General features: G+C 42.0%; 1 protein-coding gene across 2 annotated transcripts in view; it reads right to left on the bottom strand.

Annotated features, from left to right (window-relative positions):
- XKR4 (XK related 4) overlaps positions 1 to 16,461 on the bottom strand; it is a 305,832-nt gene that overhangs the window by 105,678 nt on the left and 183,693 nt on the right. For both annotated transcript variants that reach the window (XR_006288526.1, XM_043539622.1), the window contains exon 2: positions 4,098 to 4,297. Coding sequence is in view for 1 of the 2 variants with exons in the window: in XM_043539622.1 (XP_043395557.1) it covers positions 4,098 to 4,297 (200 nt within the window). In the remaining variant the exon portion in view is untranslated. The remainder of the gene's footprint in view (positions 1 to 4,097; positions 4,298 to 16,461) is intronic.

Raw genomic sequence — 16,461 nt, forward strand, 5'->3', positions numbered from 1 at the left:
AAAATGTGTGATAGAATCTGAGTATGAGGAAGCAGCATCTTAAAAGACAAAAAGAACCAATAATCTGCATCTTGTAACAGTATCACCACAAAAACAGATAAATTATACTCATGCTAATCATAATGCCTTGACTTGCCTACTTAACACACTGTACTTTAAACATAATCCATACCTCAAGTCTGTAACCTGAGTTTAATGCCATATTTTTGTACATTGGGAAAAAAGTAACAGGTGTATAAAATATTCAATAGCTTTTCTTGTGGTCATTAATGTCCTGATTGTAAAAATACCCTGTCTATGTGCCAAAGAATTTCCAGTGTCATTCACTTCCTACCACAAATTTGTGGTTCATGTACCCTGAGGAGCTGAGAGGAAGGGTTTTGACACTCTATCCATCTTCAGGATAATTAGATCCCTTAGGGACAAAGGACAAATTGAGTAATAACAAAACACAAGCATCAATCTTCTAAAGAAAAACAACTGTATGTATTGACCCCTGTTGGAAACCTGTAAAATAGGCAACAGGATCACTGAACAGCTAGCCAAAGAGCAAGCCATACTGGTGATGCTTGGGGATTTAAAAACACAAAACAAAACCCAGCTCTCGTAGGGCACTGCTGTGAGAAATTATGCTTTACTTATGCAGCTCTACAGTAAGTCTGTCAGCCTACAGCACAATGCGTTATCTTTAACTTATTTCTTTAATAAGTAAAGAGAACAGAGGAAGGATTTTCACAGCTGGCAGTATATTAGCACTGCATCAGTTTTCGTTAAGGGAATACAATTTTTAAGGTTGTTTTAAGTCTTGTTTAATTTTCTTAGTTTTTTTAAATGGGGTGTTTTCCCCAGGGAGGATGGGAGAAAAGGGTTGGGTGGGAGATCAGAAACTGTTGCCAGCCCACACTTAGTTATGTATCAGACACCAGAAGGGGTCTCACCATAAAATTCACACAGCTCACTGATTGCAGGTCTCAGGAACCTTCTTTGCTAAACTGAAGTCTTTCAGATATTTTAAGTAAAAAGCATTTACAGGGTATTTCACAGGTTGAATGTCTCCCCACTAGTCACATTTCTCATAGACACCTATTATTACACCAAAATGAAGGTGAGGATCCTTCTATATTAAGGATTTATGAAGATACCCAATTTACAGCTAATGGTACAATATTCTGGCTATATTTCTCTAACTAAATTTCTCTTTGACTTTTTTCTTAGAGAGCCAAAGCACAATCAGTTAACAATGTATTTCTTAAAGTGACAGTACATTCTTCCAAGTGTAAATAGCTTTGAATGCTTGGCATGGGGTGATAAGCTTTTTTTCAAAAAAAGTTTATATCTGAAGTACTTCAGCAGCAATCAAAGAATAGATAACAACCTATGGACTGCCTTATCCCACCTATTCTCAAAAGATGTATGCAGAGAGGTTTCCAATTTCTCGACAGACAACTCAAGAGCTATCTTTACTCTTTGTCTTGTACAGTGGCAAGCACAGTAGTTGTTCTTAATAATAAATAGTAATAATAATGTATATCTGTGACAGTCTGTACCCGTGTTCACCCCCTTTTATAGGACTGCAATACATTTTTTATAAAGTATGCTTTGTGAGGTATCATTTGAAAACTCATGATTTGCTGATCATTACTGTCCAGGTAAAATATGTGTAGCGACATTGTATGCAAAGTTGTATGATTCTACTGTATTGCATTACTAAAATGTGTTCCAGTTCTGGGGAGTGGCCAGGCTCTGGTAGGAAAGAGGGTGTGGGTGAAAAATCTATATCTTGACAAAAACAGCACGGGGTTCCCATTCGGGGTTCCCAGGAGATATTTTGTCTCCTGAACCTCAGCTAGAGATGCTTCTTGAAGAAGAGAAAGAATTGTAAAAAGAGAGAGCAGATGCCCCAAAATATTCCTCCCTCTCTTTCTGACCGCAGCATTCACAACACCTGAAGAACAAAGGAAGTGACATTGGACTGGAGGAGGGGATCCTGACTGAATGTAGTTCAGCCAGAAAGATTGCTGTAACATGTGGTGAGAGAGACCTGGGCTTTGAATTCATTTTAGTTTGCTAAATTAGGCATTAGCTGCATTTTAGTTTAATTTTTCTTGTAACCAATTCTGACTTTTAATGCCTAGTTACTTATATTCACTTTAAATCTTAGAATAAACTTATTTTATCTAAACCAGTGTGTTTTAAGTGAAGTGTTTGGGAAACTCTTTTAGAAAATATGCACAAATCCTGTTACCTCAAACGACGGACTTTATATGAGCTTGTATTGCTTAGGAGAGAGCTGGGCAGTACAAGATGTACATTTCTGGGGAAACTCTCGAATGCGGAGTTTGCTGGTGTCACTCTACAGTGTAATCCAAGAGTGGTTGGCTGCAGCACTCATACATTGTAACTAAGAGTAACTTACATGCTGGAGGCTGTGCATGAACAGACCAGGACTGGTTGCTTTTGCAATGAAGCAGTGTAAAAGGTACCCTAGATTAGACATCTGAGGTGACACAGATGTTCATCAATCCAGATTGTACTCTGGGTATGTCATAATATCCTTCCCCACATAGTCTGAGTTCACTGGTCCCCAGGATCCCGAGGTGCCCTCTCCTGGCACGAGCTTATGTATTAATGCAACAATAAGGCACAACAATGCTACAGTAAGAAAGGAAAGCTAAGAACGGGCAAAAAGAGTATTAAATAAGCATTGGAGAAAAGGGTATTTTCATTGGTAACAGAACTGTATCACTGTACTGCCAATCCATAGAGAAGGTCTGCATCAAGGATGCATGTTTGCATTTACTATTTTAAAGTAATAAAAAGGCCTGCTGCACAAAATCAAACCTAAGTAAGAACTAAGCATAAAGCTTCAAGGACTTGGTCTATTTGCAAAACCCATCAGTCAAAGATACTATTTCAGGTACACCTGGCTGAGAACTGATGGCCAAACATTTCATAAGACTTTGACATCTCCTTTCCAAAATCATTGCTCTCAGCTATGCCATTTTCTCCTTTGCACAATATCTAGATGAACCTAATCACTGGATTTTTTTTAAAAAAAGTTTGAACATGCCCAGGAATAAAGAGAGGGAAAATAGTGCTGGTTTTATTCCCTTAAGTGGATAATCATGAGGGCGTCTTTCTATTTATGGTTGAAAATTTCCCAGGAAAAACTACTTTAGGACTGGGTGCTGGTAAATACACTGTCTTGACCTTGGTTTAAACTGGGCAAAATAATTGCTTCAGGGTCTAGCAAGTTCAGCACGCACAGAACAAATCTTTTCAAACTTTGGATATATCCATTCAAAAAACTTAGGAGAAGGCTTGGTCTAGCCACTACATCAAAGTTGGTCCTCTCTACAGAATGCTGCGTGACCAAAGAGACCTGAACTGGTCATCTGTAACCCTGCATGTTTCTGATCGCAGAATGCTTCAGGCTTACAACTCTGCATTATTGTTGTTTTCATATAATCAGATGTTTTTGACTGTTTATATAATATTGAAAACTGAATTATAAGACATGACATGTATAACTTTGTTGAGAAAATACTGAACCAAAATGTATACAGACATTCTGATGTTCAGCATTATAATTACATATATTAGTATTATACTCACTGCAATTTCACTTGCATTTGTACAACCCTGAATTAATCTGCAAATCTACTGTCTTATGTAACCACAATTTGAGTATGTACCTAAATTAAGTGTAATGTGGTATGCATTAACAAAACAGTTTTTAAAATAGAAAATGCCTTAAAACTGGGACTAATTAGTTTTTCTTGGAGCGGTGAAAACCATGATTTTACCTGGTAAAAACCATCTCTGGTAAATACAATGCCATCCCTGTTTCTCTTAAAGGGTGTAGATTGGGCAAAACAGAATAGTAACTACCACTAACCAGGAGTGACAAGAAGTGCTGAAGAAAATAGTGTGTTTTTGACACAGTAATTGTTAAAACAATAATAGAAGTCAGTAGGGAGACCTCATTCTTATGAGGTGAGAACAACATACACAGTGGCTGGCTGGAAAGAACAGAGCATGCATGTCCATATATGACATCCTCCTAAATGATGAAATTACCTGAAATGACCCCTTACCTTGGAGAGCCTGTAGAGTACGAGTCTGTACAACAATACAGAGCTGCAGAACCAACTGTGGTGCACTTTCCAGAAACGTGGCTAGCAAGTGCAGCATACTCACATCTGCATACTCATATACCATTTTCCAATAAAACCGCCATCTGTCATTCTCTCCACTTTGTCGACTGCGGATACCTAAGTATATCGTGTGGAAATACCTAGAAATAAAAGAGAGATTAAGAAGACACTGCAGAATATTTTACAAGCACCATTTTTACTCTAAACTAACCCACCTTGTCCCAACATGCTTCAGGATAATGGATAGAGGGGACTATATTCAGAAGGGACACAATATTCTAGTCCATAGTATTTTGTTCAGTGGAAAACAAAACAAAAACTTTTCTTAAAAAAGCCATTTTTGAAAGCTTAGCACTTTTGTCTAATTTGTTAAATGCATTCTATTACTTTCAAAGATAAGGCATTTTAGAAACATAGAAAAGCTGAGCTCATCTATGGCCTTCTGCAAAACCCATTGAAGGAAATGAAAAGATCTACTAACTTCAGTCCAAATGTCCTAAACCTGCAACAGGCTCTGCTTGGGCAGACCCTTATGCTCACATAGACCCATACTGACTTCAGTGGGACTCTTTGTGGGCAGAGGAGTCCAGCATACATGGAGCTAATTGTAGGATCAGGGCCTTAAAGAGTTGCTGTGCTTATTAGCCCTGTTCTCCGGAGTGAGAGGCAGGATGAATAAAATACTAACCTTGGCCAGCTTAAAATATTTTTATGGTAGTCTGGATATGTTTTGAAGGGGGGATAGCTACAAATTCCCTAGCCCATATTCAGATGGTTTCTATATAACAGCTGCAGAGGGTGGGACCAGAATCAGCACCTGCTTGAAGACAACAGACTGCTGCTACAGACAGCAGTCACCTGAAGATGAGCAGAGGTGGATGGAAAACACATGGGCCTACCAAGGCATCCAATAGGCTGAGGGAGCAAGAGGAAAAGCACCAGGCTACCAGCCAAATAAATGGAAAGCTGCAGGTGTAGGAGCAACTGGTTTTGTTGGAGGCAAAGGGATGGTTGCTGATGGACAGTGAAGTTACCCAGTCACTGAGAAACCTTCCATGTTCTTTGCATAGACTATAGCAGCTGCTGGGACACCTGTGCTCTCTTCTGGGTGGCCTTTGATCTGCTGTCAGGAAGGAAACCTTGAGTCTTTTCTACCAGCCACCTCTCTTACCTGAAGGAGAGGATGTTTCATTCAAACAGAGGGCTGGAGGCAGATGCCAGGATGAGAACAGAAATCAGTTGACAGCTGCTGCAGTATGTGCTGGGGGGTGGGGCAATGTGACACAGGAAGGAGTTCAGTGGCCAAGTGGTTTCTCTGTCAGCAGGGTCTCGCCCAGCTGCCCCTGTCTATCTCCTCCCTCTTGCCCAGATTGCTCCTGCTCCATAATCATTCCATTTATTAGGACAGGAAAGCTTCCCCTCTTGCTGACTGAGCAACACCTGAGAGCGTTCTTCTCCTTACTCCCACCCCAATTTTACTCAGGTAGTTTTTGCTACTATGAAGCATCAGCATCTTGTCATCTTTATGCAGGTGCTGCTGACCTAATTTCTGCTGCTGCTGGTCCTGCCCCAGATGGATCAAACTACCCAAGCAGAAGGAGAGGTTGGGGGCGGGGAGGAAAGAGAAGGGAAGCAAAAGGGACAAAAGGGAAGAAAAAGGTAAAATTAATCAGTGATCCCAGAGCAGTTAAGTTACTTTGTTGTTAATTTATTTTCAAACTGACCTAAATTAGCCATTTACTCACTATGACCCTCTTTGTTTCCAAATTGGAGACTCAGTTAAACAGTGAGTCCAGTAATACTTCAAATGTTACTGCCTGAATAGAACTTTCTGACATGGATAACAGGGGTGCATCTGGTTACCCACAAAATTCATGCGTCCCATGAAGGAGGAGGTATCTGACTAGATGCGAAGACTTTATACCATTCACTTGTAATTGTTATGAATCACAATATCCAACCAGCCAATCATGCTCTTGTAATTAATAACTATTAAATATTAATTAACCATTTTAATTTGATGAGATAAAACAAACACTGCAACACCCATCCCGCTTTCCACTCCCCACCCCGAAAGCCCCAACAACAAAACTGAGTTAGCACAGCGAGACAGGGTCTTGATATACAGGCAACATCCAGCCTCACTTCACTCTTGGGCTCTAACTTCAGCTGTATCTGACAGGATTTATGAACTCTGTGACATAGAATATTCCAGACACAGTCACCACGGTGTCAGTTCACATAGAAAAATCACTGCTGTCACTCTCCCCAATGGCAGGGCTGTGCAGTGAGTGGAGCTCCAGCCTGCCCTCAGTCAGTGCACACCAAACAAAAACAGGGGTGTAGTCTAGAGAAATGTGGGTGTGAGCAAGGATGAGTCTGCAGTACTGGGTGCTCCTCAATGCACACCACAGGGATGTGTGAGGAAAGTGTAGCTTAACATTGCAGCTTTGGACTCTGCCCACGTTGAGTGTTGTAGTGGAGGCGGGACAAAGCAGCAATTAGCCAGACAGGGATGGTGTAAAGTGGCAATAAACTACACGGTGATTGACTGGCAAAGAACACAATCCAGGAAGGACCAATGAGGCAACAGAAGGCATTGGCAACATCTAGTGATGATCAAGACAGCAACCTTTCTGACATCCCAAGTGACTTAGAGAAGGCAACAAAACAACAAGGACTATGTGGGCATGAGCATGATGAGATAACTGGATGCACAATGCAGTATTATGGTAAATGTTGGACAGAGTGAGGGATGACATCAATATTAAGGCTCAGAAAAACAAGCAGTAAATGGCTTGATTCCTATATCCATAAGCAAATTGTTCAGTTCTGTTAACACAGTCAGTCCACTGGCTGACAAGACACTCAGTCACAGTAGACACAAGGGCTCCTGGACCAGACTCCAGAACCCTGCAGCACAACACAGTCAGCTGTGTCTCTTGTACACCATATACTAAAAAAGTATAGCCACTGGTTTCTTCTGCTGTCCTCACCTCCCTCCAAGGAGCATACGTAGATGTACTGCACACCTTTCCAAACACCATCTCCAGCATCCCAGTAGTAACATCACTCACTCACTTTTGGAATCGCTAACAGGAGCCATCAGCAGCCTTCCTTTTACAGTAATGGTGTGCTCCTAGTGGCAATACCACTTGCTGTTCTACATTTGCCTTATGACCAGTGATTTATGAGCACTGAACGACATAATTCCTCTCCCTTTGCCCTTTATGGGCAGTGAGGTAGGTGATTGGGTAGCCATCCCCCAACCCTCCCATATTTAAACAAGAAGCAGAAACAGAAAATCTGTGAAAGATCACTATTCTTTTCTTACAGATTAGAGGCCCAGTTTTTAAATGAGGCCCCAACTCGGACTGTCTTTTTGCACCGGTATCACCATTGGCCAAACTAATTACAGGCAGAAATAAGCATTTACACACATACCTACTATTCCTGATTTAGGGGTACAATAAGGTAGTAGACATCTAAAAATTATCCTTTGCATTCACCATTATATCAGCAATTGATGTAATAGTCCTGGATGTGGCTTCACACTAGCAATAACTGGAATACCACCCTTTTATTATTTGTGCAGCAGTAGCACCTAGAACAGAGGTGGGCAAACTATGGTCTGTGGGCCACATCTGGCCCGTGGGACAGTCCTGCCCAGCCCGTGAGCTCCCGGGGAGGCTAGCCCCTGACCCCTCCCCTTCTGTCCTCCCTCCCCTGCAGCTGCAGCGCACCGCGCCGCCAGCGCTCTGGCCTGCTGTTCCTGCTGCTCTGAGCAGCATTGTAAGCGGGCAGGGCGGGGCAGGGGTTGAATAAGGGGCAGGGGGTCCCGGGAATCAGTCAGGGGACAGGGATCAGGGGGCGGTTGGATGGGGAGGAGGTTCTCCAGGGGGCAGTCAGGGGATGGGGAACAGAGGACATTGGATAGGCATGGGAATTCCGGGGGCGGGGGGGTTGTCAGAGGGCGGGGGTGTGGATAGGGGTTGGGGCAGTCAGGGGATAGGGAGCAGGTGAGGTTGGATGGGGGTGTGGTCCCAGGGGACAGTTAGGGGCGGGGGTGTGCATAGGGGTCAGGGCAGTCAGGGGACAGGGAACAGGGGGGTTGGATAGGCATGAGAGTCCCGCGGGGCCTGTCAGGGGGTGGGGGTATCGAGAGGGTGTGGGGCAGTCAGGGGACAGGGAGAAGGGGGGGTTGGATAGGGGGTGAGGTCCGGGGGGGGTTAGGGGCGAGGGTCCCGGGAAGGGGCGGTCAGGGGACAAGGAGCAGGGGGATTTGGATGGGTCAGGGGTTCTGAGGGGGGCAGTCGGGGGTGGGAAGTGGGAGAGGGCGGATTTAGAAGTGAGGAGACAACTGCACAGAGAGAGAAGGAATGTAGACTTTGCTGTACAATGTCCGAAGTTCTATGGCCTGTGTTATTCAGGCGGTCAGACTAGATGATCACCAGGGTCCCTCCTGGCCTTGGAATCTATGACTCTAACCAGTGGTCCATATAGTCCTGCCTCTAACAGAGCTTAATACCAGATGCTTCAAAAGAAGGTGTAAATCCCTAATGTACATATATGCTGTAGTCTTTTTTTATGGAAGGAAGCCTCTTCCTAACACAGAGCTGATAGTGGTTAGTTTATGAAGTGTAAGAGTTAATATCTTATCATTTTTCAGCCAACATGTAATTTAAGAGATTTGGGCAAGCTCACATAGAATGTCTGTGGCAGAGCCAAGAATAGAAACAGATCTCCTGATTCCCAGTGCCTTAACCATTAGAGCATTTCTTCCCCTCTGTTACAAATGTTTCCCCTGGCCCCAGGCTATGTCTTAGACCAAAGCAACAAGCTCAGTAGTGGATGAAACTCCAGGGGTTTGCTTTGGATAGGCATGCCAAAACTTGGGAGGCTTAGATGAAGTTTAGCCAAACCTTTTGGGTCATTAATATTCATTCGGAAATGTCAAGAGAAAGAACTTCTTGTGATAGTTCTAGTACCTCCTTCTCCTAGTCAGGCTCTGCTCATGGGGTAACTTGGATCTTCAACTCCTGCGTCTGGCTGGAGCAATGGTGTGCAGGGGTGCAAGAAAAATAACATTAATGTGGATAACAAACTAACCAATGGGGTTTTTGAAATCTCAGTTTGAATCTGTTGTTGTTTTAGTCAAACTGCTCAAGCCATTCCATGGCAATTCAGCACTAGGCACCAGATTCAGCCTTCCCACGGTGTTGACCCTGGCAGAAGTCCCCGGTGGTGGTCAGTAAATTGCAGCAATGGAAAAGGTGTAAAACACTTTCATTGGGTGGCATGTAGGCTGGGAATCATAGGGAAAATTCATAGCCCTCAAAATGGGCTGCACTGGCCAGGAAGAGGGTGTGCTGAGGACAGCCTGGGGATGTCCCCAATTCACCTCACCACTTTGGTGAAGTTAGCTGAAAGAGCTACTAGCAACACTGCCACAACTCATAGCTTCCATTCCCTGCCAGGTTACATCTCTCCAAAACAGCTTCTTTGAACCTGGGCCTACGTTTGTTAAATTGAGTTAATCCACAATTATTCAAGCTGCTGCCAAACTGATCTGTAATAGCATGGCACAGAGTGGCTGTGTGTATTACGACAGGTTTCAGAGTAGCAGCCGTGTTAGTCTGTATTCGCAAAAAGAAGAGGAGTGCTTGTGGCACCTTAGAGACTAAGTACTCCTTTCTTTTTGTGTGTATTATGTGCATTAGTCTTCACTTCCCATTTTTAGGAATATCATCTTTGGAAGTGGGGCATTTTAAACATTCTGTGGAGCTGTATTAAAAACTCATTATCACAACAAGGTTATCTGGAGTCAAGTTAAATCAGATACATGCAAATGAGTGGAGTGCAGTTTTTGAATAACAACATTCAGTTTGGATTACCCAATGTATGATAAGAAAATCACAGCAGATGCTGCTGCAGCAAAGGTGGGAGATTAGGGCATAGCATGCCAAGAAATGGCAAATCTATTTTGCAGAAACCCCAGAAATTCGCTAATTTATGTCAGTGTCTTTTATTTTGTGTGCCATCATTCTGCAACTAATTTTTCCCTAGGAAGTTGTAAGGTCACACTGACCTGTATGTTCAAACCACAGTCAGGAACAAAAGAAAAGCTAAATGCATTTGTTAAAATACTTACAAAAATTGATACAAAAGGAGCCCTTTTGCACAGGAATAGCTTTTCCACTGGCTTTTTCAAACTTAATTTCAAAAGCAAATTTAAAGGGCAAGTTACTGCCTCTGACTTGATCCGGAGCTTCATGCCATTCTACAGCATATTCACAGTGCAAGGGCAGAAATAATCATCATTAGAGCTGGTCACGAAGTTTCCAGCAAACCAGTTTTTTGTTGGAAAAACACTGGTTTGTTGAAGCCTAAACTTTTCATTGGAAAAGGCTGGTTTAGACAAATATTTGTCATGAAGGTTTCTGGAAGGAGAGAGAGAGAGACCCATCAAAGAATAGCCAATAGCCCAGCACTTAGGGCACTCAGCTAGGATGTGAGAGACCCAGATTTAATTCCCTGCTCTTCCTGATTTCGAGCCAAAGACCTGATTTGAGGAATTGCACTTTTATTTATTGGCCACTTCGTTATCCCAAAAGGAGTAGGGCTAAATTGTGGCCTGTCCAGAAGGCTGAGTTAGGGGAAGAGAGACCATCACAGAGGCAGAGCAACTGTCAACAGGGGTGCTAGAGAGGAAAGAGCCTTCCACACCATGCTCAGCTCCAGCAGTAAGTCCACTTATCTACACAGACACAAATAATTGTGACCACCAGCATGGAGGCTAGAGGCATAAAATCTTCCTTCCGGTCATTCTAACAGTCTTTCTTGCACAGAAAAAGACAAATCAAGATGGCAAAGAGATGGTGGCAGAAGAGGACATGTCAAAGCACTTAGAAAAACAAGAGAATTCAAAACCCCTTGGATTTGAGAGAGTAATCTTTAAAAGGTGCTTCATCTCCTTAAATAGTGTTTCTTCAAGACTGGTTCTCAAACTTCATTAGCATTCTTTAGACATAAAAGACCTTATCTGACATAGGAAATAGTAAAAGATATGTAGCAAGCACAAATGTTACCTAAGCTAACTGTTTGGGGTGACATTTTAAATGCAGAAAATTAAAGCTGGCAGGATAATACTGACCTTTCAGCCTGAATAAATAAAATAGCATTTGCTAAATCTAAATGGCTGCCTCTAGCTGCAGCAAATGTTATGTCTTTTAATACTACTACGCAGGTCTTTGGTAGAGTTAACTTTTAGTAATCGCTCCTCGGCCTAAATACACTCATCTGCAGCAGAACGTGGAAGGAAGAAAATCCCAGGAATGTGGTCCAGGGGCCGGGGCCGGGAGGGGACGACAGTAACACATAGGGGGAGAAAACACATGACCATACAAACCCCCATTCCTCGGAAGCTCTATGTGGCCAGGGAGGAACTAGGGAACAGCCATTCTATGCAGTATGTATTCCCTCCTATAGGTGCCCATTTTTTGAGTGCACTAAAATACAACACAAAGATTGGGTAATGCTCTTCTAAGCTATATTAACGCCTCTCTGTGCTTTGTGAAAACCTCCTCTTGTCACCGGTGAGCCAATGGCAGCTGGACAGACTGTACTCTAAGGCAAAAGGCCTAAGGGAACTATGAAAGGACTCCTCTTCCTCCCTCTGCTCTCCAAAGGAAGATGTGCTTCATGTCATATAACTATTGCTGTGTGGGAAGGGGAATAGGCTATATTGGTGTGAGGCACTTTTATACTAATATAATTGCATCCACATTAGGGATTTTTAGTGGTATAACTATTTCAATTTAAAAAATTAGCCCCCTAACTAAAATAGTTATACCTATACCAAAACTATGTATAGACTAGGCCTTATTTAAATTGGTGGACAGTCTTATTTTAGGTTTCAGAGTAGCAGCCGTGTTAGTCTGTATTTGCAAAAAGAAAAGGAGTACTTGTGGCACCTTAGAGACTAATAAAGTCTCTAAGGTGCCACAAGTACTCCTTTTCTTTTAGTCTTATTTTAGCATGACTGGTTTGTTTCAGTTTAGATTAAACCAAGGTTTGTGCTTGTTTAATTAAGCCAGTTTAAATTCACACCTTTAAATTTGTGCAATTCTCTCTACAGACAAGCCCATACTGGTAAAGTGGGTCAGTTTGGGAAGGATGGCCTTTTCTCAGTTATCCCTTTAACTGGACTCCCACAGGGACAACTACACAGGACATCTGAGTGCGAACCCTTCCCACTTAAGACATAAACAAGGCTCCAACATTACCATCTATCATGAGCCACTCTTTGCATATCCACTACATTGTTAAGTTCCGTAAATGTTCTATCTTTAATACTGTTTTACAGAGGGATTCCTTTGGTTGGCCCATCTTATGTGTTCCTCCAGCTGCCCAAAGGCACATCTGCCACAGCAGATGCTCTGGCTTAATTTTTAATGCATATCCCATGTATTTCCATCTTCTTTTCTCGGTGACTTTGTAAATAAGGGGTTGTTGAACTCTCTTATGAGTATTGGCATTTGTTATAAATTTACTCAATTTAATATCTACTATTTTCCTGTGGCATTTGCTTTCAAAGACATTTAGCTGTCTGTTGGTACCTGTGGCGGATTTCCAGCTTTCACATTCATATGCTGAGGTGGACATACCAGCTGAGTTGAAGATTTGAAGTTTGGTTTTTAAGTTGTAGATTTGCAATGTTCAAATTACATTTAAGCTGGTGAATTTAGCTGCCACTTTGCCAATTGATGACATTATGTTGTTCATGTCCCCATGGGCTTGCACATTACTGCCGAGACATGAGAACTGACTCACCTTTTGTAATGCTTGAGTTAGGACAAATCTGGAGAAAAACTCATTCTGAGCTCATCAGGCTCATCTCTAAGTTAGGGCTTTTGGATTTGGCCTGAAAGAACTGAGGAAAGGCTGAAACTTTAAAATGCTGCCATTCTGATGACCTTTACCCTAAACAAAACACAAAGCCAAAAACCCTCAGTACAAAGATTTATGAATGCTACATTTATGAAACACACAGAAATAGCCTACAGTTCAATGTTCAAGTTCATAGTCAAGATCATTCCTTTTGTGAAACTGCTGTTGAGCATTGTTGATGTGTTAGCTGGCAAATTCACTTTTGAATGGAATGATGTACCCAATTCTTCAAACAGGCAACACTAAAGTGCACTATACAGTAAGTTCTGAATAACAGAAGCACCAAAAAGTTGACAATCTGGAATTCTGTGAAGCAGGTTTTAGCTGTTGGGTTGGCACGTGAAAGCATATGAGCACTGCCTGTGGATATCCCAGTAAGTAATGACACCCACGCTGTTGCCTGAATGTTTATAGACTGTTTAGTTGGAATATCAGCCCCCTGTTAGGTTTAGAATATTGCTCTGAGCATTCTGTTTACTGAACTTTTACATCAGATGGTTGAGTGACATTTTTCCCGAAAAAATAAAACCTGAAAGCACAGATAGCTGTATAAATAAAATTTTAAAAATGTATAGGGAAGGTGAAAGTGGCTATTTCCCCTAAATTCTTGTTTCTGTCTTTTCAATCCAGGAATTAGAAAGGGCAGGCAATTCCCACTACAGTGTCTTTTGTTGTTGTGGTCTGGCAATAGATAATCTGGATAATGAGCCAGATAGCTCTTGCTGCTCCTATGTGTGAGATTAGATGCTAGGACTCAAGTGACACAGACCAACTCCAGACACCGGTACATATTAGTGTAGTGAGGCTGAGAGTGAGAGGGAAAGATGTATGTACTGAAGGAAATGCATTACAACTAGAACTGTCAATTAATCACAGTTAACTCACATGATTAACTCAAAAAAATTAATCACGAATAAAACAATTAAATTTATTACATATTTTTGGATTTTTTTTCTACATTTTCAAATATATTGATTTCAATTACAACACAGAATACAAAGTGTACAGGGCTCACTTTATATTATTATTTTTGATTACAAATATTTGCACTGTAAAAATGACAGCAAAAGAAACAGTATTTTTCAGTTCACCTCATACAAGTACTGTAGTGCAATCACTTTGTCGTGAAAGTGCAACTTACATTGTATATATTTTTTGTTTTTGTCAGCATGGACACATGTCCTCTGGAATGGTGGTTGAAGCATAAAGGGACATATGAATCTTTAGCGCATCTGGCACATAAATATCTTGGCTACAACAGTGCCATGCGAATGCCTGTTCTCACTTTCAGGTGACATTGTAAACAAGAAGTGGGCGGTATTATCTCCTGCAACTGAAAACAAACTGGTTTGTCTGAGCGATTGGCTGAACGAGAAGTAGGACTGAATGGACTTGTAGGCTCTAAAGTTTTACATTGTTTTGTTTTGGTACACAGTTTTTTTGTACATAATTCTAGATTTGTAAGTTCAACTTTCATGATAAAGAGATTGCACTACAGTACTTGTAACAGGTTTCAGAGTAGCAGCCATGTTAGTCTGTATTCGCAAAAAGAAAAGGAGTACTTGTGGCACCTTAGAGACTAACCAATTTATTTGAGCATAAGCTGTCGTGAGCTACAGCTCACTTGATCGGATGCATTCAGTAGAAAATACAGTGAGGAGATCTATATACAGACAAAACATGAAAAATGGGTGTTATCATACACACTGTAAGGAGAGTGATCACTTAAGATGAGCTATTACCAGCAGGAGAGCGGGGGTGGGGGGAGGAAGAAAACCTTTTGTAGTGATAATCAAGGTGAGCCATTTCCAGCAGTTAACAGGTGCCCACCCCTGCCTTAAAGGAACACAAACATGTCAATATGGCTGACCAGCAGCCCAGGTTCCTGTAGGGACTAGAGCTAGGACTGTTAGAGCTCTGCCCAGGGTGAGGTTCACCAGCAGTTCATGAACTCAAAACTGAAGGTTTCCCTAACAAAACTGGCAGTGAACTATCCCATATAGATTTGCTTGAGCTCTTGAACTGACTAACTCAAACCATTAAGGGTAAACCTCCCTCCACTCAACCTGTCCCTCCAGCATCTGTATTTCCCATTTCTTACCTTATGTTAGATGTATCATATATCAGACGACCCCTCCTCACCCTCCCAAGGTACTGTGGGGTTGCCACTCCTCTACCAGAAGAGTCTTAGGAGCATTTCAGAGGGACAGCATGAGTCTGTCACCATAGTGGGGAAGGAACAGGGAAACAGTCCAACTACAAACACTGGTTCTAGTGAATTAAGATGCCCTATAACCATGAATATAATGCCCTGCCTGCTGCACTGTAGGGGTTCTTGTGCATTGCTCCGAGTAAGCATTTGCTAGGGAATGCTTGGAGTTCCAGAGCTTGCCTCATGAAGGATTATAGGGAGATCTCTGCTCCTGGATTCTGGTTGACACCCCCAGCCAGGGACAATTGAGATGAAAACCGGGATCGAATTATCTGGACACTTTAGGATGACTAAAGCATAGGCAATCAGAAACCACTGAACATTTGGTAGTGAGAAGAAATTGGAAAATAACTCCAATGTAAGCAGATATAGTACAGGGGAGAAAAGTTATTGTACAGAGAACAGACTATTCAAAGTCTACCTCTCACACCCCCAATCATAAACCTAATGAAAAATTGCTGAAATGCTGCTATAACTGTGCATGAACACACCTTAAACATCAAAAAAGCTATAAAGGTGGGTCAGTGAGCCACAAATAGGTGAAATGGCTTGTCCCTGGTCACATAGGAAGTTTGTGACAGACCAAGAATTGAACCCCTACTCTTCTGAGGTCTAGTGTAGGGTTTTAACCACATGACCATCTTGCCTTTGACAGCTTGTTATGCTATAATCCAAGACTGTAGTTTAGGAGTTTCATACACACCATTCCAGAGAGACAGAACAGCCTTCACCCTCTTGGAAGAGGTCAGGTAGGGATGGTGTCTGGACCCTATCCTGCTTGGGCTTCTCATTCAAAAAAGGTAGCCTAAAGTGTCCTCTCACACAAAGTGTGTCGCTTTCAGGACTTCAGCCAAGTGATACATGGGAGACATCTACTGACCACAGATGAAGGCAGAGTTATGGGGCCTGTGATGACAGTGGGAAGAGGATGATTGCGATTAATAAGCATCCAGACGGAGAGCTAGGTGAGTATTTTTTCAATTTGCTGGCAATGTTAAAAAAAATATTGTTTTGGGTTGAACAAAAATAGAATTTTTACAACACATTGAAAAGGTTAAAAAAAAAAAATCATTCCAGGCCAACCTTGTCATTTCATTCAACCTGCAACAAAACATTTTGTTTCACTTCAAGCATTTTTAATAT

The sequence above is a fragment of the Chelonia mydas genome, chromosome 2 (assembly GCF_015237465.2).
Source record: "Chelonia mydas isolate rCheMyd1 chromosome 2, rCheMyd1.pri.v2, whole genome shotgun sequence".
NCBI lineage: Eukaryota > Metazoa > Chordata > Testudines > Cheloniidae > Chelonia > Chelonia mydas.